Genomic DNA, 26,424 nt, shown 5'->3' with positions numbered 1-26,424 from the left:
CCCTCTGGCCTCAATGATGTGAGTTGGTCAGGCTTCAAGGCTGGCCAAGTCTGTTGACATCTCCGGCTCCATTCTGACCTGTGTCCAACCTCATCATCTCAGGAATGAGGAGCTGTGGTCCCCATCATTCTTCTTGGCATGTCATTCATAGCCCTTTAGATTTTAGGGGCAACTTCACAAGACACTCATAGGCCGTTTCTAGACTCTCTCTGGCTCTGATGCAGCGAGTTCACAGTTCTCAGCCTCAGCTGTCTGCCTCTAAGGAGCAAATCCATCAGTTTCCCAGCTCTGTTCCCCCCACCCTCTTCCTCTCTTGACTATATCTCACATCACTGTGGACAGCAGGCAATAATTTCATTCCCCATTTCAATCTCTGCCTCTTGGAGTATGAATCTTGCACCCACCATCAGCGTTTCTGCTGATATTGATAATTGTCATTGTTCAAGCCACACACAAAAAAATCTCATGACAAAGGGTTAGATAAAGGTTAAAATAAAATTAAAAAAAAAAAAGACTATTCTGGTAAATGATCATCCGTCTCGTGAATCCTCAATAAATCTAAGCCACATCCAGTCAAACTAAACTAATTTCACAATATGTGAGCAAACGGCCTTCACAAAGAAAGAAAAACTCACAATGCAAGGTGGGCTTCAAATGCTTTCACATTCATAAAGTAAAATCTCAGAGAATCTTTTAAGACTTAAAATCACCAAAATACATGAACCCATTTTCTTATGAAGTGGCTAAACCTGGTTTACTTCTCACCTTGTTATTTGGTTGTATTAGTTACAAAAGTTTTAGCATCATAATAATAAAAGAAAGAGGAAGAAAGAGCAAGGAAGAACTTCCCATCTACAAATGATCTGGACTAGCCGAGAAACAGACTGGAAGCAATTTCGCCAATAGATGGAAATAGGGTGGATCTGAGAGGTCAAACTCTGCTTTGAGGTTCACTGAGATTTCCCTGCTCACTCCCCAGGTCTGTCACACTTTCTTCTCCAGTCCTCAGGAGTCAGACTTAGGGTTGTAGAAATCAAAACTCTAATTCCTAAGCAACGACGCTGGGATAAATGACACTTTGGGAGGTGGAAGGGTAGAATGGATACAGGATAAAACTCTCCATTGCTGTTAGAGAGGTCACTGTGTCAAGAGCAGAGCGTGATGGGAAAGAGGGAATCCCTCAGACTCGCCCCACTGCCCTCAAATAGCACAGAACTTAAAACACCCCATTTTACTATAACCCTGCTACCATTTCTTTTAGCATCTAGTTAATTCTGGTCCACAAGGGAGAAAATCTACAATCAATACATGCTTTTCAGCATGGCCTGGAGTAATGTGAGACTATCTGGGAATGAGACAATAAAGCCCCAAAGGGGGAACTCAGGCACTAGCAATCACTCTCCTAATGGGGGATGGGATCAGCACAAAGATGCTCAGGTTTACACTAGGAAATCTGCTGGAGGGTCATAGAGATGTGCTGGTTAATCCCGACCACATTTCCTACCACAAAGGCCCTGTGGGAATCAGCCCCTCTCAGTGGTGCTCTCTGAATGCAGAGGGGGCAGGGAGAAGGGGCAGAGGGGGTGAGTGATAAGAGGCAGCATCTCTGTACCCCTGTGCTCTCCCTCTCCTCTTATCCCATGATCCCAATAGCCCCAGCACCCATCTCCCTCTGCTTCCTAGTTCCTGCAGTCCCAACCAGTCAATCCCGTGTCCTCCCAAACCCATCCTTCTGGTCCCTAATATTTGATTCCCAGAACCTAGCGCCCTGGGGGATTTGGGGAGGGGAGGAGTTACCAGGTTTCAGAGACATTCTGCTTTCACAAAACAGCTCCAAGCAATCAGGGTAGCCCAGCCCATGGGCTGATGGGAGATGGGGAAAGGGGTCTAGAGGGAAGGTGGGGCCTGGCCCAAGTCTCCTTCTCCTTATCTCCATGGAAGGGGGAACACGTCTGGGAAGGGAGACAAGGGAACTTGAGCCATGCAGAGGGAGCCGCTGGAGGAGTTTTTCTTTTCCTTCCTCCATCTGTGGCCCATCAGCTCAGCAGCCAGGGCTGCAGCAGGGAGGAGGGGCTGATTGGGGTTTCTCCTCCTCTGCCTGGGGTCACCAATTGAAGCTACCCCCACATTCAAGGTCTCTCTGTCATGTGATTCACTGATGTGCCAACTCAGAGAGAATCTTTCCCGGCAGCCAGGCTATTCCTAGGGGTTCTCACCCTCATGGATTCTCAGATGTTTGGTAAGGTACAAGCTCTTAGTGAAGCTTTTCCCACAGTCAGGGCATTGATGGGGTTTGTTGCCTGTGTGGATTTTCTGATGTCTAATAAGGTATGAGCGCAGAACAAAACTTTTCCCACACTCCAGGCATTTATACGGTCTCTCTCCCGTGTGGAGTCTCCCATGTTTAGTGAGGTATGAACTGTCGATAAAACTTTTCCCGCACTCGAGACATTTATAGGGTCTTTCTCCTGTGTGGATTCGCCCATGTTTAATAAGGGATGAACTTTCAATAAAACTTTTCCCACACTCAAGGCATTTATAGCGTCTGTCTCCTGTGTGCAGCCTCTGATGTGTTATAAGGAGACTTCTTACTAAAACTTTTCCCACATTCAAGGCATTTATAGGGTTTCTCTCCTGTGTGCACTCTCTGGTGTATAATAAGGTGTGACTTTTCCGTGAAGGTTTTCCCACAGTCCAAGCATTTATGGGGTCTCTCGCCAGTGTGGATTCTCTGATGACTAATAAGTTTTGCTCTGTCAATGAAGCTTTTCCCACACTCAGGGCATTTATAAGGTTTCTCGCCTGTGTGGATTCTCTGATGCTTAATAAGGTGTGAGCACCGCATGAAACATTTCCCACACTCAAGGCATTTATAGGGTTTCTCACCTGTGTGCGTTCTCTGATGGTTAAGAAGGTGTGAGCCCTGACTGAAACTTTTCCCACACTCAAGGCATTTATAGGGTCTCTCTCCTGCATGGTTTCTCTCATGGTTAATAAGATCTGAGCTCCGACTGAAAGTTTTCCCACAATCTAAGCATTTATGGGGTTTCTCTCCTGTGCGGGTTTTCTCTCCTGTGTGGGTTTTCTGATGTGCATTAAGGGTTGATTTCAAACTGAAACTTTTCCCACACTCAAGGCATTTATAGGGTTTTAGGCCTGTCTTCAGTCTCTGATGTGTAACAAGGTTTGAGTGTTGAATGAAACTTTTCCCACACTCAAGACATGTATATGGTCTCTCTCCTGTGTGGATTCTCCCATGTTTAGTAAGGTATGAACTCCGACTGAAAGTTTTCCCACACTCCAGGCATTTATAGGGTTTCTCTCCAGTGTGGGTTCTCTGATGTAAATTAAGTGCTGCTTTCACACTGAAAGTTTTCCCACACTCCAGGCATTTATAGGGTCTTTCTCCTGTGTGGATTCGTCCATGCTTAGTAAGGGATGAATTGTCTCTAAAACTTTTCCCACACTCCAGGCATTTATAGGGTCTCTCTCCTGTGTGAATTATCTGGTGCTTAATAAGGTATGACTTGTATCTGAAACTTTTCCCACAGTCCAAGCATTTATGGGGTTTCTCTTCATTGTGACTTGTCTGCTGAGCTGCGCTTTCCTTGGGATTCTGGAATCCTCTACCACACTGAATGGATTCATCCAGGTTCTTCCTTGGATAGTTTTCTGGCTGTGTCTCTGAGCTGTGTCGATTTCCGCAGGTTTTTTCCTCTTTCAAGCACTGGGAAAAATTCCCTTCAGCTCTTCTCAAAAACGTCTCCTGTGATTCCACTTTCCCAGGACCTTCTTGCTGTTGATTCTCCTGCTTCTTCTCATTCTCTGTCCTATCTCCTGCTGGGGGAGAGAGAGAATCCAGACAGAAGTCATTGCCTGTGCCAGGGAGACAGAGGAATAGCAAATACCAAAAACACAACATCATAACTGATGCAGAATTGGATTCTGCCTCCACATCCATTCCAAACGCTCCCAGGGAAGTAAAGTTAGGGAGGAAATTCCTAACAGCTAACAGGATGGGTAGGAAGTCATGACTGATATTTGCCTTGATGATACGACACGTGTTGACTGCAGCCCTGACCTGGGTGAGATGGGGCAGAACTGAGAGTGCTCACTCATGGCACGCTTCAGGGGTCCCAGCTTTTTCCTTCACTCGCCAAATGGTTTCTATGTCAGTTTCCCAGATTCCTCACCTGTGCAGGTACCTCTCGGGATTTCCCTTTCCCTGGAGGCCTGGAGATCCGGGACCCACGGCTCTTCCCCTCGTTCCAGCCAGGTAATCAGATCAGGTTTGGGAATGGGAAATCCTGCTCAGTGGGTGAAATCAAGCAAGGTCAGAGTGCATGAAGTCTTGGTAGAGCATTTATCACAAGGAACATTCCCTGAGTTTAACCTGAATCTACATGGGATCGTGGGAACTCAGATCCCTTGGGAACAGCAGATGTTTGGGGATGTTGTCACACCTGCACTAGGAGATCTTATGACAGGTGCATTGTGGGGGACTCTCTGACACACACACAGCTCTGCCTATTTCTAAGCCTGCAGAACCTAGTGCCCTCCTCACGATGGAGCTAGTCCCGAGAAGGAAGGTGAATGGTGAGTGAATGAGAAATAACAGGCAGGACACTACCCTACTTCTGGCCCCTTGAAAGCTGCAGAGATGGGGATGAATTAGCTATACATTAGGTTTCTGACTCCCCTGTTTCCCTGAAAGTGGTATTGAGATGAAAGTCTCTCTCACACAGGAGCTGTGGATTATGTGACCCATTCTCCTCTAATTGAATTAACTAGAAAAGAACCTAACCAGATTCAGACATGCAGACCCCACGGCTTTTAATAATGGAAACACAGGAATCTCTTACCCAGCGAGGTCACCGTCTCGTAATTCTCCTTCATGACATCCTTGTAGAGGGCTCTCTGAGCGGGGTCCAGCAGAGCTCCCTGTCCCTCAGTGAAATACACAGCCACCTCCTCAAAGGTCACCGGCATCTGCAACCACATCAGTTCCCACACTCAGCACTGGCTGACGCAACCACAATCCTACTATTCACAATGGAGGAAGGCCAGAGAAGCAGAATCCCACCCGCCCCCTGCTCAGAGCAGCCAGGAGGCTTCAGAGATGGAGAGAAAGTGAGAGCTCCTCATCCCTCCCAGCAGATGGAGGAAGGCAGGGTCATCTTCTTTAACACACGCCTACTGGCTGATATGATCAGCCCACAGGCTGACATGAAAAGCAGGGGACAGGGACAGGAATCTCAGGATCTTTATATTTCATAGTAGCATCTGGCTAGTGAGTTCAGGCTCCAGCACTGAGAATCCGGTCAGTTTTCCCAGCCCTGCCCATGGGGGTGTTTCCTCTTGCAGAAATTGGGGAACATTCACCTCCTCCCGGTGGGCCTGTTCAGAAAATCAGGCCTAGGTGGAACATGGCCCAGCAGGTTTATCACACCCTGTCCCTCTCTCTGCCTCACCCCGTGTTTCCTGCCCCTCCCACTCCACAAGAAACCCCCCTACAGCTCCCTTAAAATCCCCTACCTGAGCCGGCTCCACAAGTGCCATTTCTCTTCCCTGGCTCCTGGAAGATGGGACGATCGGGAGCGAAACGTGGACGTGATTCTTCAGCCTGTCAGGGCGATTGGGGAGGTGTCAGAAGGGTCTTTAGTCCATTTCACAGCCTGATTCCCCCCAGGTTCTCTGCCTGAAAACAGGCACCCTAGACCCTGACACACTGGGAAAACCCTCAGTCATTTTATTACAACACAGACCCGGCCCCTCCCACCAAGACTAAACCCACCAAGGCACTTTTAAACCCTCCCAGGGACAGTCTCTCTAAGACAGGTGCTAGAAAAGAGCAGAATCAAAGGAGCCGCATTGGTGCATTCCCCTGACATTGTCCCCGAGGGCAGCGCGTCCCCCCGGCAGCGCAGTTACTCGGCAGGGGCAGGAACTGGCTTTTCCTCTGGGCAGGTTTGGGCGCTGGGAACCCTCTCTCCCTGCTTCTTGCTCCCCTTTCGATCTCACCATTCCCCTTTCTGCCTCCTTCCCTCTCCCCTCTGCCTGGGAGGACTGGCGACTGTCCTGTTCTCACGGGCATTTGCTCCCCAGGGTGAGCCTGGGTTTGCCACTGATGACAGCAGCTTTGGGACCCACATACACATGGGGAGCCCATCCCCCTCTGGTAGGAACTCACCAGCTGGTCCCTGAAAGGGGCCCCTTGTGCAGAGTCACTTTCCTGCCCGGCCCCAGCACTTTCCCCCAGGTCTCGCCCATCACCTGGAGGCTCCAGCTCAGGCGCTGGTGTGGGCAATTCCCAGCGGGGCTGAGCACAGGGGGGGCTTAGCCTTTGATGAAGGTCTCTCCCTGGCAGAGATCCCTGCTCAGGGAGCAGCAGCTGCTCACTCTGGGCTCCCAGATCACAAGAGAGAAGGTAACAACCTCTGACCCAGGAAGCTGAAGGACTTGCCTGCAGTAAAAAAATACAGCCACTGCAGTAATTACTGCTTCCTCCTCCCATTCCCAGGGGGAAGCAGCCTGGGACTTCTCACCCTGAGAGTGAGGTCTAGCTGCCCCAGATTCGCACCCTTCTCCCCCCACGTGAAATTGAAAGGGCTGATCTGCCTGCTCCCCCACCACCTTATGGCTGAGTCTCCCTGTGGCCCCAGGGACAGTTCAGCAGCTGCAGATTTAATTTGAACTCACATCAGAACCGAACCAGAGAACCAGTTTGAACCAATATTTTTTTAACTGAACTGGAATCAGACTTGAACCCTAATTTTTCCTCTTACTCAGTGAACTTGAATCCGACTCAAACTGGAAAAATAAAATGGTTACCAGTTAAAAGAAAGTTTCAGCATTTTTTAAGTTCAATATTTGAGAAAATAAAATAAAACCTACTATGATCTTCCTTTCATTATGAAACAAGGCAACAAAACAACACCTAGGCATGTGATGGCTACCAGAACAGTTTCCCCCAATGGAAGGAGAAGAGAAGGGGTCAGCCCACAGGGGCAGGGAAGGAGGTGGGAGAGAAGTGGGATACTCCCTGGCGCCTCCCTCCAATTGCCCCACCTAACGCAGACCCCATGTCCCAAATTCAGCTCCCCAGTGAAGCAAGCCACAGAGTTCATTGCCAGCCCCCCCTCCCCTTCTGGGGCACTGCCTGATAACTGAACCATTTTGGGGCATCTTGAACCAGAAACAAACACAGCAAATGCCACTGAACCTGAACTAAAACAAAGTATACCTCAGCTGTACTCCTTGCAGCTAACAGTGACTCTGGTTTGAGGCTGAATTCTGCACAGAAATCAGACCAGCGCCCTGGAGTCAGAGCCCCCCAGTAATGAGATTGTCTTTAAACAACAATATGTGATTTGGAGCAGGGTGTGTGCGGAGCGGCTGCATGTGGATATTTGCCTTGTACATTCTCGGCCCTTCAGAGGAAGTCTCCTGCCAACCCCTATTCCTAGGCCAGAGGTCCCTAAACTGTGGGGCGCACCCCCCCAAGGGGACACGAAGGAAGTGCCACCCAGCCCCACTCTGCCCCCATCTCCGCTCCAGCCCTGCCCCCAGCCACAGCCCAGGTTGTAGCTCTGGCTGAGCCCCAGCCACCTGTCCCACTGCCGATTGCAGCTCCCCACTGCAGCTTTTGGGGTGGAGGGAGATGTGGATCGGGAGGCCACCGGAAAAAGCAAGACACATGCAGAAGACCTGTGCCCTCCGTGGCCCCACCACTGCTCCTCCTCTTCCCCCCAGGGCCCACCCGCTGGTAAGGTCAGAAGCCAAGAGTGGGGCTGTGGCAAGAGCCACCCAAGTGCATCCCGTGGCCCATACACACACGCCCAGGACACCCCACCCAGGAAGATGGGGAGGGTCCCAGGCTCCCCACAGCATCTCAGGCTCCTATGGCCCGGCTCCAGCTTTCAGCCTGGCCAGGGGACGGGGCCTTGGGGGGAGAAGAGGAGCAGCGGATGGGGCCTTGTAGCATTGGGGGGGGTTAAGTCCCACCTCTGCCCTGCCTATGAGGGGAACAGACTGGCTCTGCCCGAGTCTCCGTCTCGGACGGGTGCGCAGGGAGCTGGGACAGAGACTGCCCTGGAGTCATTCGGCCTGGGGCTGGGACCTGAACGCCGCATTGGGGGACTGTCCTGCCCAGTTTGGGACCGATGGTCACCTTGCCCCCCCACCCCAATGCTGCCCTGATCATTTCTAGGGGGAAAACATCCCGGCTGGCAGCTGGGCAGCCCCCCATGGGGCGGGGGAACGGCCCGTGTATCTCTCACCCCCGCCCCCGGCTTATTCCTGCCCTAGGTCACCCCCTTCCCCAGCCAAGATCCTGCTGCCCCCACATTCTCCCTCCAGCCTCCCCCCCGCGCATCCCCCCGCTACTCCAGCCTCCTTCCCCCAGCCCCATAACCCCCCCGGCCCCTGATTCCACTGCATCGCCTCAGCCCCCCTCCAGCCACCCACCGTCCTGTCCTCGCATCCCTCTTCACCCCCCTCCTGCCCCTCACATCCGTCCCCCCCCCCCCATCCGCTCTATCCCCCACCCCCCGGTCCCATTCCGGCTCCCACCTCTCGGTGTCCCCAGGGGCCGCGGTCCCAGCCTCGGCTCGGCGCAGCTGCTCCCCCCGCCCTGCAAACAAAGGGATTCGGGGCCATCTTGCATCTTTCCCACGCACAAGACAACCCCGGGCACCGCATCACAGCAGCGCCGCCGGGAGCAGCCCGGGGCCAAACCCGCCCCTGCAGCCGGGCTGGGAGCGCGGGAGGCGCCTCTCTGGGGCGGGGGGGGGAAGGTCTCTCTTACCTTCCCTCCGAGCGGGGCCCGGGATCGGGGCCGGGAAGGGCCTGGCCAGGCTGGGGTCTCTGCCCCGGGAGAGGCTCCTGGGTGGGGTGCAGCGGGGATGTCACCGCCCCGGATCTCGCCGGGAGCCGGACCCAGAGTCGCTGCAGCACCGGCCAGAGGCGAGTCACACGCTGGAGTTGCTGCCTCCTCCTGCTGCCTCACTGAGCGACCTCAGGCTGGGCTCGCTCCCACCCCGCTCCTCCTGGGTCCTAGCGATATCCCCGCCTGCGCTTTGCCTCCCTGGGCCTGGCTTCTGTTAGACTCATAGACTCCAAGGCCAGAAGGGACCATCAGCATCATCTAGTCTGATCTGCACATCACAGCCACAGACCCTCGCCCACCCACTGCTGTTATGGCCCCTAACCTCTGCCGCTGTTAGTGACCTCCTCAGATTATTTCTTTTTATTATTGTGTTCCCTTCCCAGCACGCACACACACAACATTAGGTCTGTGTAATATTGTTGATCTTGCATTGCCTGGTCTTGCAGGTTTGAGGAACTGTGGAGCTGGGTAAGTGGATAGGTTCTTGGCTCTCCTGGGAAGGCGTGGGGGTTGGGAGGCAGTCAAGCTATCCATCAGTGACCATTTTCCATCCTCATTGCTTCTTTCTTTATGACAATTAATTTTTAAAAAATCACACACAAAAAAATTGCTCTGCAGCTACCCTGCCCCAGACCCTCCCTCTGGGGGCCTCTGCCCAGGGGCCATGGAGCCCCCGGGGGACATCATGGATAGAAATCGCCCTCTCAATAGGAGGACAGAAAGGAGATGTCCGGGCCCCAGGAGGGAGGAAAAGGGGGGTTTCTGTGGAGACTTGGGATCATTCCAGACAGTCCCCAGTATCACCTGGGACACGGGAGTGAGGGGTCCTGGTCCTAGACAAGTTGGCTAGAGCCTGGAGCAACAGGGGATAAGTTTCTTGATGACACTTGTTAGGGTTCCCTGCCTCTGGTCCCAGACACAGTCATTGGAAAACAAGAGTCCAGAGTCCAATCCGCAGGCAATCCATGACCGACCAAGCTCAGAACCATAACCGTACCTCCAAGCCAGCACACCAGTTGGGCTTGTTTTTTTTATATGCGCATAGATTTCCCTTCCCCCAAACCAGAGTTCTATAGGCCCATAGACCTGCCCTTCCCCTGACTATGGCTCTGTATGCCAACGGAGCCGCCTTTCCTCTCCTTCTTCTTCTTGAGAGCCTTAATTATACCTGCAGGGTGCCCCCACCCTTGGTACCACCCCTTCCAATATATGGTCATTTTCTATTTCAGAGGGGTCTAGACCAGGGGGCTTTAGTACAGCCACTTTTGTACCTCATGGCAGGGGCAGTGAGCGAGGTTAGATCTTGCTCACAGTCACTTTATGGCCCTATGTTTATGTTTCTTTTTAACAACCCCTTTACCTTCCTCGCTTCCCCATCCAGTTTCTTGCCCTTGCTCTGGTATCTGTCTTGAAAAGGAGTCAGAGCTTTTCCTCATTTGTGCATTTGTACACCACACCCCCATTGCGCCTTGAAACATTTGAACGACATCCCTTGTCTTTTCCACAGTAATAAAGAAAACCCATTTGGTTGCGGGTAGGGAAAAGAAACACACGAGGTCTTTGTTCTCTGCTAACGTGTATCTCAAAAGCTTTAGCTTTCAGGCCGGCACGCAGGCCCCAAAGCAGGCACAATTTACCATCTCAGGCAAACACCCAGGCCAAAATACTTATACAAACCTCAGTGACAGACTTAGATCCTGACAACACGGACAGCGAGTGTGGTTGTGCTGTGGTAGGAGACTGGAGCAGGGAGCAGTCTGTCAGCGCTGGTCTCTCGTCTCCACGCCAGGCGCGCTGGCTACCAGCCCTGCCCCTGGACTATACAAACTCTGCTGCCCCAGCCCAGCTCATGTAGCTGTCAGTGCTGGGCCACCAGGTTCCTCGGGTTATTTGTAGGAGTGAATGAACCCATCACTGGACCCCAAGTAAAACACTCTCAAGTCCCCTCTGCTATGAGGGCTGCCCACTGCCCCTCCCCTGGCCAGAGTGACATTACAAACTGCTGCTTGCACAGTTTGCTACTGGTCGTGGTTACTAATATCTAACAATTGGCTGCCTTTGCCTTTCCCCAGCCCATAGTCCAGAGGTAGCATTCCCATCACAATTGGCTGCCTGTCAGCTTTACCCATCTCCTGATCTAGGGACAGCAAATTGTGATGATAGGGGTTGACTTATCACAGTTGTCCTACCTATACCTTTCCTCCTGCTCTAGTCCAAGGGCAGGGGGCATTCCTCTTGCAATCTGCTATTGGTGTGAAATTTCTATTTTCAATTTGGACACAAAGAAAGAAAGTCCTTTTGTGAGTTGGAAAAGCATTCTACAGCGTTGAACTTCAGCTTTCTAACCAATCAGACTGCGTGTGTATTTAAAGAAAAAGTGTTAACAATTTGGTTTGAGAAAGAAATGCTGCGGCAACACAAGGAAGCATAATATGCAGCTGATAATGTGAGTGGGCTACTTTACTGCAAATTTCCTTCTATTCCCTGGCAGCTGAAGGTTGCTAACAGATTTCTTTCAGAAGGATGATGTAGTTGCTTCTTTTTTGCTGGGAAAAGTATCACTTGATTCTTTTATTTTATTTTAATCATTCCTCAATCTTTGCCTTTATCCAGAGCCATAGAAATCAAATACCCTCGTGACAAAGTTCAAGACCAGAAGATAGAAATATATTTTATTCTCCAAATTTTCTCATCTGACTCTACATGGTCCATATAATTAAACAGAGTAAAATAGGAGCATTCAGCTGTGGTTAGCACACTCTCCTAGGAGCAATGTCTACACTGCAATTTAATGAAATGTAATAAAATTTACTGCAATTGAATGAAATTTAATAAAAATTCCATTTGTATTTTTTTGCACTGAATCAGAATGGGAAGAAAAATCTTCCTGGAACACTAAATAAAAGTTAATAATTTGGGGAGAATTGAAATGTTTCATTTCAATAAAATTGTAGAGTTATATTCTGATTTTGACTTTTTCATTTTATATTATAATCGATCATGTAATATAAAATAAACTTTAAAACAAAGTTTTTTCAAATTAAAAAGGGGAACATTTTAACCTTATTGAAATGTTTCATTTTATAAAAATCATGAAAGTGAACACATTCCCATCGAAAGTTTTGATTTCAACAAAATGGCATTTCAGACAGAAAAATTGTTCCATTAGAAATTTTTTTGACCAGCCCTAATTTTTAGGAGTGAATAAAGAACAGAACAGCTTGCAGGTATCTGCAGCATTTGGAAGGAGTTAGTGTCAATTGGCAGTCATCCCACTTCATTCAAAGGTTCTTTACAATCCAAAAAACATCAGACCCCACCCAGAAAACAAATACCCAAGGATGGGGCAAAGTTTACTTTCAGCCCACGCCATTTATGAGAAGGAAGTGAAACTACAAACTCCATTCCTCTCTCTCCTTTTGTTTCTTTCTTGCACAAGCAGCCATAGAATATTAGAGTCAGAAAGGACCTCAAGAGATCATCGAGTACAACCTGCTGCTCAGAGAAGGACAAACTAGAGATGCTAGGAATTGAACGCAGAGACCCACATTTGCAAAGCATACAATCAAACCACTGAGCTACTTTAAGGGTCACAGCTATTATGAATCCAGCAAAAACTCTCCAGGATGAAGCGACTTGTGCCATCTGTCTGGAGTATTTTAATGATCCAGTGTCTCTAGACTGTGATCACGATTTCTGCAGAGCCTGCATCACCCAGTACTGGGAGGGATTTGATGCAGACATCTCCTGCCCTCAATGCCGAGAGACCTTTCCCCAGAGGAACCTCAGGTCGAACAGGAAACTCAAGAGTATGGTGGAAGCAGCCAGAGAGCTCAGCTTGCAGTCAGGGAGGGAACCAGAAACAGAAAGACTGTGTGAGAAACACAGGGAGCCTCTAAAACTGTTCTGCAAAAAGGATGAAATCCCCATCTGCCTGGTGTGTGACAGATCCAAGGAGCACAGAGATCACACAGTCGTTCCTGCAGAGGAAGCGGTTGAAGAATTCAAGGTATGACCGAGCATTAGTTTTATAGCCAGAGCCTCCGGAAACTCACCTTCCCCAGCATTCGGATTTTCTTTAGCCCCAGGCAGCCACCTGGTGAGCCTCATCCCAGGATTTCAGGCCTATGTAGGTTTCTCAGCAACTCCTCCAAAGGCTCATGCAGGTGAATTGTGGCCCTGGATAAATGTCTTAAAGCTTATATGCTGGAATGAGGGGGAGGAGAACCCCTCCTCTTCTATACAGGGTGTCATGGGCAGTGAAGGACCCTTTCTCTGCCCCTCCCCACTTCCACCACCTGCCAATGATATAAACACCATGTCTGAACTCCTCCTCTCCTTGGGATAATCCCTTCACTGAGCAGGCTACAGTCTAAACAGACAAGATAGACCAAGGGTGGGAGGGGAAACTGAGGCACAGAGAGGGGACTTGACTTACCTAGTATCTCAGCATGTCACTGGCAGGGCTGGGAATAAAACCCAGGCTAATAAACCTCTGATCAGTGCCCTGGCCACTAGACCATGCTGCCTCCCCAGAAGTACTGAAAAATAATTAAGCAAGGCCATTTGGAGGGAATGGTGCTTGATAAATTGCCAAGGCCAGCAGGAGATGGTGCTTCCCACAGGGATTCTGAACTCCTGTGTTGCTCCATGAGGGGTTAAACTCAGATGCCGGCCTGCACTAGAGGAGATCACTGGGCTAAACGCTGTGTGGACCCTCAGCACCTTCAGTACATGCACAGAAGGGCTCCAGACATTGCAGGTCCATGCCCAATACCACTGGGATTAGACGGGGTTGCAGGAAAACTAATCCTGGGCAGTGCTGAGCTGTGTCAGTCTGAAGAAGCAGCCATTCTCTTTAGGCATTTTGAAATCTCTAGGTCCCCCTGCTTCCGGGAGCTTTGATGGGAGCTGGGGAATAGCTACCCAGGCAGCACTGCCACTGGAAGGGTCCAGGACAGTACGAGGGGAAACTCCAAACATTCCTGCCAATAATCAACATGTCAAACGGGGTTTGTCCTAATGCTCAGCCCAGCTCTGTCCAACTGGTGCAATTCCCAGGAGTTCGGGGCTGAAATTCAGTGGGAGTTGGGCTCCTTAGAGGATCCCAGCCCATATTCTGAGCCCTGGTGGCACCTGGGATTTGTCTCTCTTTGTTGGTTAAACCTTCCCAAAAACAGGATATTTCACACGGCAAAAGAAAAATCCCAGGATCTGACCTCAGTGTCATGTTGGTGTAAATCAATGGAGAAACCAGGTCAAAGAATTTCAAGAAGCCTGAAAATAAAACACTGCCAGTGTCCATTAATATGACTCCGCTTCCTTTGTATATCTGCTATCATGAACCCACTAGATTTTCCAGTCATCGGTAGCGTGTTTGTTTGTTTGTGTTGGAAAAGATCGTCTCCAATCTCACCCTAAAACTAAAACTAACACCACTCAAATCATTTTCTGTTTCTTCAGGAAAAGATTCAGGCCCATTTGAAGAAACTGAGGGAAGAAAGAGAAAAACTCGTGGAATTTAAAGTGATCAGAGAGAAGAGAAGCCAGGAAAATCTGGTAGGTGACCGTCATTATTAACCTGCATTTGTAAGGAGCCGGATGGAGGGTCGGGAGGGTCCGTCTTAATCAGCAATACAGAGAGGCAGGGGCAATCTAGAGGCTCAATTCTGTTTTATCTCAGTCGAGCCGGATAAATCAATCAGTTTGCCGCCATCAGTGTAGTCTTAGCTTTAGGCTTTTGCGGACACCTTAGACATAGTCCATGGACCCCCAGGGGCCCACGGATCACACGTTGAAAACCACTGCCCTACACTACTGTAAACTATTATTCCTATCTACTGTATATTAACTATTAACTACTATTTTATCGGGAACAATTTCTATTTATGAAATAACAGAATTTTGATTTTAATCCAATGCACTAGAACCAAACCCTACTCTGACACGTTCACGCTTCAGTTTCTCAGTTTTCGGCCTCTGTAAGCCCAGAGTTTTGAGACCGTTTTGTTATCTCTTGAGGAATCCTCTTGTGCAATCTTTGTCTAATGTTTTGAGTTTCATCTTAAATAAAGACATGTATTCTTGGGTGTGATGTACTGGTTTCTTGACAGAACAAATATCCCTCTGCTACTTTCAGACTTACAGTCTCTTTGCGCTCTGACAATTTCTTCATTTCTGTCATTCATTTGGATGCTATCCAGATTTTTGTTTTACACTCCTTACTATTTCCTTATTTTCACTACAGCTCACACCCTCCTTATTTCTTCAGTCTCTTTCTCTTTAATTGCAGTTTATCATTTATTACAGCTTACTGCCTTGACGTTTCACTCTTGTGAATGAGTGCTTTGTGGCATTGGGGAATGTGGACTTTTGTCCATTGCTTCATCATCCTGGGATACTGTGTGTATGTGTGTGTGTACGTGTGGGTGGGTGTGGATATACGTGTGCACATACGTCCAAATAGAGAGGGCCTGAAAATTCCTCTCCCTAGTTTTATTCTTTTTTTTCCTCCCCACCTGTCTGTGTCAATGTGGGTCTGAGTAGAGCTGGGCAAAGAACAGATCTTTTTCATGGATTGGTATAAAAAAAAATATTGGATTGAACCAAAAATGATTTTTTAATAACATTTTCAGCAAATCACAAATCTGACATTCTCTTCTCAAGTGAAATGTTTAATTTTGACAAAATCAGAATGTTTTGTTTCAGTTTGGACCTTTTCTTTTAAAATTATTATAATTAATATAATATAATACAATTAATAATTATATTAAAATCAAGGAAATTGTCTAACAATAAGTCATTTAAAATTTAAAATCCTGGAAAAAAATGAGAAAAAAAATGTTTTGAATTGTCATCTATTTATTTTTGTAACAAAACAACTGGGTGACATTGGCAGAAAATCATGAAACGTTTCAGAGTTGACAAATATGCACTTTCCCTGGAAAAAATTTTAGCACAGAAAATGTCACCCAGCTTTAGTGTTTTGTCCTGCCTCCTATTACTTTTGATCTGCATCTCCAACGCCATGGAGAATACACCATTCAAACCACGTCAGACATGGAAATATTCCTTTCTGAGATTCTGAGGACAACACTTTGAGATTCTAAGGCCAAGGGGCCAAGGGAAAGGGTGTGAGAAAATCCTCCCTCTAGTAACCACAGGGTATTGTTCAGTGGCAGATGATGAATTTGCAAAGACATTCTCCTCCTGCACAATCAACACTCCGTGAAAGTACCCCAGACTCCATCCATGTCCCTGACCAGCCCTTTCCCTATTTTTTTTTATATTTTCATTTACAGAGAAAGACACAAACTGAGAGGCAAAAAATTGTGTCTGAATTTCAGCAACTGCGGCAGTTCCTGGAGGAACAAGAGCGATTCCTGCTGGCCCAGCTTCTAAAGCTGGACAAGGAGATTCTGAAGATACAAACTGAAAGTATCAACAAACTCTCTGCGGAGATGTCCCATCTCACTGAGCTGATCAGTGACATAGAGGGGAAGTATCAGAAGCCAGCAAGTGAATTCCTGCAGGTGAGACTGAGTTAGAAACACTTCATATCCAGCACAGGGACAGGAGAGCTCCTAAAACATGGGCACGGGAGTCCAATGCATGGCCATGGGCATGGTCACAGAGATCTCAGTGTAACTCAGTGTGTGCATTTCTGACATGAGATTTATTATTGTTCTTGGCAGACTCACGGACACATTGATATTAGAGATGGAAAAGCCCTATTAGCTCAGGGAATCCATAGCCCTGGGGCGAGGACACGGCCTCTTTTCCCCATACTTGCTAAATCCCTTCTTTGGAAGTGAAGTCTATGTCAGGTGGGACTAAAATTCTGTCTCTCTCTCCTCTAGGATATCAGAAGCACCTTGAGCAGGTACGTGGCTCTCTCTCACTCCCCCTCACACTTCACAGTGCTGAGAAAGAGCTTGGAGATGATGTTAGCATTGCATCTCTCCAGGGCTCTGCACCAAAATGTGGGGGGAAAGTCACATTGTGGATAAAATTCTCCCTGATAAACTTCAACTTCATCCTGAGATTCTCACCCTTTTATAGAAGACTCTGGAATTACCCATTCAGTGGAAAAGACTGATCTAAAGTATTTTCTAGAAACGCATCCCATGGGGACAGGCTGCCTCACAATTGTGGAGATGGACTATGGGCCTTTCCCTGCTGGGTGCTGGTTACCATTCAGCCCAGGGCAGCAGTGATTGAGAGTCTTTTCCCCCTGAGGACTGTTTGGAGACCTGGGTGGAATAAGCTGCGAACAGAGAAGTTGGTGTATCAGTTTAGTTCCTAGTGAACCAATTTCTACAGCAATTAACATGGGAACCTTCTGTCCATCAGTAGAGCCCTGCAAACCCATGGATATCTGCTAGATGTCCCTGTGCAGTGCTCTATCCATCAGAGCATAGAGGCCAAGGAGGAAATTGGACACAGAGAGACTCAATTCCCCTTTTATCCCCAGAGCTGATCTCTACAGGCCAGGGTTGAAGAATATGAATGGGTCCTTTGGGGGAGAAGGTTGCACAGCCATGGCCTGTGTTGCACCTTCTGAGAGGCTGGGAGAAGTAAAAAGAGTCACTACATGAAATATAACCATGTGAAATTGTTTGTGTCCAGGTGCGAGAAGGGGAAATTCCAGCAGCCAGAGGAGATTTCTCCAGAACTGGAAAAGGGACTCAGTGATTTCTCCCAGAAAACTGTTGCTCTAACAGAGACTCTGAGGAAGTTCAAAGGTACTGAGAAGGGATCTAGAATGGAAAATTGGGATAAGCTGCTGAGGGCTGGTCTACAGTGCAGAGTTTTGTCAATGGGGGAGTTTTGTCGGGGGGTGGGAGTGAGAAACCCAGGTAGCTGGACTCCACTCCCTTGGGGCGAGAAGTTCTGGGTGGCTTCCCCGAGCTCCAGGGAGGGAGGAGAGAAGTTCCAGGCGGCTTCCCCCGGCTCTAACTGGGGAGTAGGGAATAAGGGGTGGGAGGTCACCAGGAGCTTTTGGGGCAGCCAGTCCCCCAGCAGGCACCTACCAGAGGAGCTGAGAGACCGGCGTCTTAGTTCCTGCACTGCCCCTCTTAGATCGGTGGAAATGCTCCTGGGGAGGTCTGAGACTGTGGGAGGAGAATGGCTCTGGCCAGTTGGTTCATAACTAGATTATGCTTCTATTTAATTGTCGGGTGAGAACACCACACAGGGTGCAAGTCTCACAGGTTGATTAAGTCAAACCTCTTTTTGTACCAAAAGCATGCCTTGCAGTTACACTGACTGTTAAAGTAAGAAATGACAGACATACAGACAGACGTACTGGCCAGTTACCTTCTCCTGGAGCATCGGTGGGTCCCGCTGGATTTCACCTGTGAAGCTCCAACAACCCCTGATAATGTCTGACATATGACACACATCCAAATGATACGTGTATTAGTTCTTTCCCACGCATCTGTGCGTTATGAATATTAAGTGTCTGACATCACTCACACACTGCACATGCCTGAACCTGGTAATGGGCAGGGCTTCTGCTCTGCAAGCTATTTTCATGTTATTGTTCTCCTTTCTGATTGGTCTATTACCACTGATTATGCATAGGTCACTCTGACCCTTCCCCCGCAGAGGGGTTTTTGGACTTTGCTAATTGCTCGTAGGCCGTACATTTGGGTGTCTGTGTCTGTGCACATTGTGTGATCAGAACATCTCTCTGTCCCACACACAGACTTCTGAACACCTCACTTCATAACAAGGTCACTGAAGGCAACATTTCCCTTACATCAAGCAAACTGCCAACCAGTCCAAAGCCAAGTCAGTCAGTATAAACGCCCAGTCTTGTTCTGTCCAAACTTATGCGTAAGAATTGACCAGTGTAGCAATTCTTAATACTCAATATAATAAATAGTGGAAAGTAGTAAAATGGAGCTCGTGTGGCATGGGCCCAGGCATCAGGATGTTTCACATGAATTCATGACTTACCAAAGGTCATCACATTAAGGCCCAAATTTAGCAAAATGGCCTAATTTGGAACACCCGAGTTTCTCTCTCCCAACTAGAGAACAGCAGAGCATGGCTGCAGGGATTGGTCCTGGGGCCGGTTTTGTTCAACATCTTCACTGATGATCTGGAGGATGGGGTGGATTGCACCCTCCAGAAGTTCGCAGATGACACTAAGCTGCGGGGATCAGGGGAGAGGAAGGCTGGACAGGAGGGATAGGCTACAGAGTGACCTAGACAAATCAGAGGATTGGGCCAAAAGAAATCTGATGAGGTTCTACAAGGACAAGGGCGGAGTCCTGCACTTAGGAAGGAAGAATCCCATGAACTGCCACAGACTGGGGACCGACGAGCTAGGCAGCAGTTTTGCAGAAAAGGACCTGGGGTAACAGTGGACAAGAAACTGGATATGAGTCAACAGTGGGGCCCTTGTTGCTAAGAAGGTTAATGGCATATCGGGCTGCATTAGTAGGAGCATTGCCAGCAGGTCAAGGGCAGTGATTATTCCCCTCTATTCGGCATTGGTGAGGACACATCTCGAATACTGTGCCAAGTTTTGGGGCCCACTACAGGAAGAATGTGGACAAATTGTTGAGAGTCCAGCAGAGGGCAACGACAATGATCAGGGGGCTGGAGCACATGACTTATGAGGACAGGCTGAAGGAACTGGGCTTGTTTAGTCTGCAAAAGAGAAGAATGATTCGGGATTTGATAGCACCCTTCAAGTCCCTGAAGGGGGGTTGCAGGGAGAATGGAGCTAGGCTGTTCTCAGTGTGGCAGATGACACAACAATGAGCAATTATCTCAAGTTGTAGTCGGGGTGGATCTAGGTTGAATATTAGGAAAAACTTTTCACTAGGCGGGTGGTGAAGCACTGGAATGGGTTACCTAGGGAAGTGGTGGAATCTGCATCCTTAGCAGTTTTTAAGGCCTGGGTTGATGAAGCCCTGGCTGGAATGATTTAGTTGGGGTTGGCCCTGCTTTGAGCAGGGGGTTGGACTAGATACCTCCTGCGGTCCCTTCCAACCCTCATCTTCTATGATTCAGAATATTATGATTCTAGTGCCCCAGAGCTGTGCATCATCCACAGCTGCAAACAGAGTCAGTGGGAACTGCAGGTTCCCAACCCCTTTAAGGACCAGGCCCCAGGTGCCTAAAGGCCGACATTCAAAATGTAGACCCTACATTAAAGACCATTTGATAAAGCCGGAACCCATCCATTACTGGGGTCTGGTCCCGTACGGCAGCTAATCTGGGCCAAAGGGGCTGTGGGAAAGGAGAAAGCCCCTCCCACAGCGTGAGGAATCCCTCCAGCACAGGAGCCTCTGGTGCCTCCCCCACAACAGGTGCAGGGATTAGGAGTGTTCCTGAGAGGTCTGGGAATGGAGGGGGTTGGGAAGGGCAGGGTGGAAGAGGGAGGGGGTGGACGAGGGATAGAGGGACGTGGGCAGTGTAAAGCTGGGCCTCTGACACTCTGCACGCTGGCCAAGAAACACGGGGGCCATTGTAGAAGGGACGCAACTCTGGCTGGCTTCAGAACTTCCTCAGCCTGCGCCAAGGTCTGCACCGGCCCCTGCAGCCACTGAACAGCAGAGTCACAAACTGCCTCCCTCTCTCCTCCTGCCAGTACAGGGTGAATCTGGCCCATTGAGACAAACTTCCCCCTGCCTCTAATTCCACATTGATAAAATGATTTTATTATTATTCACATTTCTGCCTCTGGAGGACGAGGGCCCCGTCCTGCTGCTCTCTGTAAAGATGCTAAATAAACAGACCCAGCAGCTTACAAGTCAAGCTCTGATTTTCCAAACTCGTAACATTCTGTTAAGGTCAAAGGGACTAAAGTGGGTAAAGTTACTTTTATGCCAAAGTCTTTGCATGATCTGGGTCTAGGACTCTAGGTTATGACAAAATGGAGTAAGTGATGAGACAAACCAAATGGAGTCTGTAAGGAGGGAGGAGAAAGTACATCGCTTACAGATTCTATGGCCTCGGATGGTTGTGAGGCTTCATGGATGCTGATTCCATTGGTGGGAGATGCCTGAATGATAAAGGAAAGAGATTCAGAGAGGTAGCCATGTTAGTCTGTATACAACAAAAACAACGAGAGTTCTGTGGCACTTTAAAGACTAACAAATTTAATATTTGAAGACATTAGCTTTCAAAGTCTCTTCAAATGTCTTCAAATATTAAATTTGATAGTCTTTAAAGTGCTACAGAACTCTCATTGTCTTTATTGATTATTGAGAATGTGTGAACAGTGACAATTCTTGTAATGTGAGAACCATTCCAAGTCCCTATTCATAGAATCATAGAGTATTAGAGTTGGAAGGGACCTCGGGGGTCATCTAGTCCAACCCCCTGCTCAAAGCAGGACTAACCTCAGCTATATCATCCCAGCCAGGGCTTTGTCAAGCCTCAGCTTAAAAACTTCTAAAGATGGAGATTCCACCGCCTCCCTAGGTAACCCATTCCAGTGCTTCACCACCCTCCTAGTGAAAAACTTTTTCCTAATGTCCAACCTAGACCTCCCCAACTGCAACTTGAGACCGTTGCTCCTTGTTCTGTCATCTGCCACCACTGAGAACAGCCTAGCCCCATCCTCCCTGGAACCCCATTTCAGGTAGTTAAAGGCTGCTATCAAATCCCGAATCATTCTTCTCTTTTGCAGACTTAACAAGCCCAGTTCCCTTAGCCTCTCCTCATAAGTCCTGTGCTCCAGCCCCCTAGTCATTTTTGTTGCCCTCCACTGGACTCTCTCCAACTTGTCTACATCCTTTTTGTAGTGGGGGGCCCAAAACTGGACACAATACTGTAAATGCGGCCGCACCAATGCCGAATAGAGGGGAATAATCACTTCCCGCGACCTGCTGGCAATGCTCCTCCTAATGCAGCCCAATATGCTATTAGCCTTCTTGACAACCAGGGCACACTGCTGACTCATATCCAGCTTTTTATCCACTGTTACCCCAAGGTCCTTTTCTGCAGAACGGCTGCCTAGCTCGTCGGTCCCCAGTCTATAGCTGTGCATGGGATTCTTCCGTCCTAAGTGGAGGACTCTGCACTTTTCTTTGTTGAACCTCATTAGATTTCTTTTGGCCCAATCCTCCAGTTTGTTTAGGTCCTTCTGTATCCCATCCCTACCTTTCAGGGTATCTACCACTCCCCCCAGCTTAGTGTCATCCGCAAACTTGCTGAGGGTGCAATCTACCCCATCCTCCAGATCATTAAGACCCAGTTTGATCGTGTCAAGTTTGCAGATGAGTTCCAGCTCTGCAGTTTCTCACTGAAGTCTGTTTTTGAAGGTTTGTTGTAGAAGTATGGCAACTTTCAAGTCAGCTACAGAGTGTCCTGGGAGATTGAAGTGCTCTCCCACTGGTTTATGGATGTTACCATTTTTTATGTCTGATTTGTGTCCATTTATTCTATTGTGTAGTAACAGTCCAGTTTGGCCAATGTACCTGGCAGAGGGGCATTGCTGGCACATGATGGCATATATCACGTTAGTAGATGTGCAGGTGAATGAGCTCCTGATGGTGTGGCTGATATGGTTAAGACCTGTGATGGTGTCATTAGAGTCAATGTGTGGACAGAGCTGGCAACGGGGTTTGTTGCAGGGATAGGTTCCTGGGTTAGTGTTTTTGTTGTGTGGTTAAATACCTGAGTGTGTCTCTCGGCCTCTCTGTCTGTTTCTCTGTCATAATTAAAACACAGTTAACTCATATATAAATATATAAGTGGGAATGCTGTTATAAATATGAAATCTCATCTTTTTTATCCTTTTCCCCTCCAGACACTCTGCCGTCTACGCTGGAGACAAAAAGTGGGGAATCCCTAGGATCACTCAGACAAGGAGCAATTGCAGGTGAACATTAATTTTAAATTATCCGAAAGTTCCCATGAAAACATTTTCATGACATTATTGATAAGATTAAAAACCAACCGACACCAGCCACGACACACCGAGCCCTAAAACTAAACACATGAAATGCTACGGGGATCCCAGCTGAAGTCACACAAACAATCCTAACACCAACCTCAGTGCTGCCTTCGTGCCCACGCTGATGAACAAACACTCATTCTGAGCAGCCCCAGAACAGAGCTCTTGGCCCTGAGGGCTGACACATCCCTCTCCTTTACCCCGGTGCAGGGGGTCTCCCCATCGCTCTTCTCCAACATTCTCCCTTTCCTCTGGGCAGGGCTGGGCTCTCCCATTGGAGCTGCTCACTTCTTCCTGAATTGAGGAGATGCTCTTCCTCTGATGCTGGCCCTCCTCTCCCGTCTCTCTGGACTGGGGCTAGGGCTACCCCACCCAATGCCATCTCCTGCTTTCTGCTCTTCATTGGCTCTGTCCCAATGCTGCATCTTCCTCTCTGTTCCCTGGCCTGACAGTGGAGGATGCAGTTAGGGGAAGGAGCTTCCCTCTGGGCAGTGGCGTAGGGAGGGTCTCCGGCACCTGAGGGCCAAGCCTACATTTGTCCACTCCCGCCTCATGCCCCTCCTTCGTGTACGACAGGAGGGGTCCCAGTGTGACCCCAGCTGCCTGGGGAGTGGGGGTCTGTACCTGCGGGGGGAGGGACTGCAAATACAGGCTTGGCTCTGCCATCCTCCACTCCCCGCACTTGCCCGGCACCCGCCTCTCCCGCTGCAGCCCCACAACCCAGCACCTGTCTGGACGGGGGCAGTCTCACCCCCGACCTGGGTGGGGGGGGGGGGCAGGCCCTTCACGATACACAGGGTGGGGGGTGCAAGAGTGAATGTGGAAGCAGCCGTCACTCGGCCTCCTGCCCCCTCTGCCCGTTGCAAAGGGCCAACCTGGCGCATCCCCCCTGCACTTGCCCACCACTCCAGCCTGGTGCCAGCTCACACGGGGGCAGCCTCACCCCCGCCAGCCTGGAGGGGAGCGGGAGGTGCCGTGTCAGCCCTTCAGGATGGGTGGAGGATGCTTCAGGGTGATGGGTGGCTGCTCCCACTTCTGCTCCTGCGCCCCTCCCCCACGCGTCGTGAAGGGCCTGCCCGGCTCCCCTCCTACCAAGCTGAGGGGTGACGCCGCCCCCCATCTGAGACAGTGCAGGGCTGGAGTGGCGGGCAAGTGCGTTCCGGGCCAACCCTTAATGGAGGGCGGGAGGTGCAGGAGACTCTGTGCCTCATTGAGTCTCCTGCGTGCCCCCACCCCCATTAAGGGATGCCCGGCAGCCCCCAGCAGGCCGGCATTGGGGGGGCCTGCCTCCCCCCAGTAAGCCACTGCCTCTGGGGTTTAAAGCTGGTACCTGACTTTTCTGCTCCCTCCTCATTAAAAGCCTATGAGCCCTTCCTTGCTGTGTCTCTGCTGCTGGGAATGGAGCAGCCCCAGGTGGGGGAGCAGGAGCTGAAGCCTCTGAAAGCAAATGAGAAACAGACTGAAGAACTTTAATGACAGCTCAGCTCTGCCCAGCCTCAGGTGCCCAGGACAGAGGCAGCTCCCTGGGATTCAGGCGTGTCCCAGCCAGAGCAGGGCTGCTGGGTTGTGTGAGAAATGGTCCCAGCCTTCCCCAGGGCTGAGCTCTGCCCCGAACGCTCTGATTCTCTCCCCCCAGCGAATGTGACTCTGGATCCAGACACGGCTCATCCCCGGCTCGTCCTGTCTGCAGATGGGAAAAGTGTGAGATGGACAGGCACACGGCAGGATCTGCCCGACAACCCTGAGAGATTTGACACTGTGCCCTGTGTGCTGGGCTGTGAGGGATTCACCTCGGGGAGACATTGCTGGGAGGTGGAGGTCGGGGGTGGAGTATACTGGGCAGTGGGGGTGGCCAGAGAGTCTGTGGTGAGGAAGGGAGAGATCAGCCTTAGCCCTGAGGGGGGGATCTGGGCTGTGCGGTGGTGTGAGGATCAGTTCCGGGCTCTCACCTCCCCTGTGACCCCCCTGCCCCTGAGCCGGGTCCCCAGCAGGATCCGGGTGTGTCTGGACTGTGACCGGGGGCAGGTGACATTTTTCGATGCTGGTGACCAGGCCCCGATCTTCACTTTCCCGCCGGCCTCTGTCCCTGGCGGGAGAATCCGCCCCTGGCTCCGGGTGGTGGGATCCCGGCTCAGCCTGTGTCCCTGAGACACTGGGGACCCTCTCTAGCCTCACACACCCTAGTCTCTATGACCCTGGAGGACTCCCATCTACCCAGTCCCAGGCTCTTCATCTCTGTGATCCCTGGAAGCTCCTTCTCCCTCCCTGCAGCACCAGGGATGGGAGGGGGAGGGGCTGAAGAACCCCTGGAGCTGCAGGGGGAGCAGAGGGTCCCTGAGGGGCAGATGTGGGGCTGGGCAGGGGCAGAAGTAACAGCCGGGCTGGGGACAGGCAGACGTGGGGGTGGCCGGACCCAGCATTAATTAATGAGGTTTGGGGGTTGGGAGAAGCTGGAAGCTCCTCAGCGGCAGGGAGGGTTTGTACAATCTGTGGGGTTAGATCTCACTGGGGCTCCCAGCCAGAGCTCCTGCCGCAGGGCCCCAGTCACCTTCCTCTGTCGCTGCAGGGCTGGCACCACAGGAATTGTCACACACACGCAGGGGATGGGCAGGGAGAGTTCACAAATCACAGGATCACCCAGAATACAGCCTGTGTTGTTTTCAAACCTCATGTTTTGCAGGTTCAATTTTCATAACTTTCGGTTCTGACTCATGATTTTTAACTTCTGGGGTTGGCAACGCTGCTAGGTCTCTGAGGCCAGGGTGGGTTGAACCAGAGCAAATAGAGGAAACAAATGGGAAAGAAAGTAAAACAAAATAACCAGAGAGGCCTGGAGAAAGGGTGCAAAATAGCTATGAAAATAATGAGAGGAAAACACTCTGAAGAGGGGAACCAGCCAGAGGCAGCGAGAGGGGAAGGGATAAACTCAGGGAGAGAATGGAGAATGTGAGGGGCAATGATCTGTGACAGGGACCGGAGGGGAGTGGAAGAGAGACAGAGAAATCAACAGGGATGGGAAATGAGGATTAGAAAAAAAAGGGTGAATAAAAATGAACAGTATGAAAGAAAAGGGAGAAGAAAAGGGACAGAGATTTATAAAACATCTTGAAGATGAGACTGTCACTCATAAATTGCCTTTGACTTTGTTGCCATTTTAGTGTCATTAAATTTTTTCCCCAAAATCTTAGAGTCTCTTTTCATTGTTGTAGTTATTGAAGCTGCTTCTCAGCTCCTTTTCCCCATGCTGGGTATTTGTCTTTCATGCTTTATTTACCCTAAATACACAATTCTGGTTTGTTCTTTTTTAATTTTCCAGCTGCAATCGTTGGGAGGCATGGGGGTAGCTAAATGTCCCCTCAAGGGCCAGTTAACATTACACAGCTGCAACACCGCAGCCAATGTGATGCAATAGCAGTACCATTGAACCAGTTTCTCAGCTGGTGCAGTGAGGGTGGTTCTACTGACTTCATTGGAGCCAGGTCCATTGATAATGCCTGAAGATGTGGCCAGTTACAGAGCAGCCTGTGTAACTACCTGCGTCCCCGATAATATCTTCCTTCCCACCGTGCTCAACTTCCTTTTCCTGGTCCCTTTTCCAGTCCTTGCAGACTGGACT

At 49.7% G+C, this 26,424-nt stretch overlaps 1 protein-coding gene and 1 pseudogene across 1 annotated transcript; one reads left to right on the top strand and one right to left on the bottom strand.

The window, feature by feature from the left end:
• Window positions 1-587: 587 nt before the first annotated feature.
• LOC137159899 (zinc finger protein 135-like) lies at window positions 588-5,574 on the bottom strand (annotated as a pseudogene).
• Window positions 5,575-12,254: 6,680 nt separating this feature from the next.
• LOC137159898 (zinc finger protein RFP-like) lies at window positions 12,255-25,010 on the top strand. The gene is made up of 7 exons (XM_067558366.1): window positions 12,255-12,896; window positions 14,351-14,446; window positions 16,189-16,419; window positions 16,747-16,769; window positions 17,516-17,631; window positions 22,662-22,733; window positions 24,445-25,010. Exons 1-7 carry the CDS (start codon window positions 12,489-12,491, stop codon window positions 24,954-24,956), a joined length of 1,458 nt encoding a protein of 485 aa, XP_067414467.1. The 5' UTR covers window positions 12,255-12,488; the 3' UTR covers window positions 24,957-25,010.
• Window positions 25,011-26,424: the final 1,414 nt, after the last annotated feature.

This window comes from Emydura macquarii, unplaced genomic scaffold, assembly GCF_026122565.2.
Source record: "Emydura macquarii macquarii isolate MOO-44397 ecotype Brisbane River unplaced genomic scaffold, CSIRO-AGI_Emac_v2 contig_2002, whole genome shotgun sequence".
Lineage (NCBI taxonomy): Eukaryota > Metazoa > Chordata > Testudines > Chelidae > Emydura > Emydura macquarii.
This window is presented reverse-complemented; position numbering and strand designations above follow the sequence as displayed.

Coding starts and splice junctions, on each gene's coding strand:
- LOC137159898 (XM_067558366.1), top strand. CDS start 12,489: ATGAATCCAGCAAAAACTCTCCAGGATGAAGCGACTTGTGCCATCTGT. Junction 16,770..17,515: donor ATCAGAAGCACCTTGAGCAG/GTACGTGGCTCT, acceptor GTTTGTGTCCAG/GTGCGAGAAGGGGAAATTCC. Junction 17,632..22,661: donor GACTCTGAGGAAGTTCAAAG/GTACTGAGAAGG, acceptor TTTCCCCTCCAG/ACACTCTGCCGTCTACGCTG.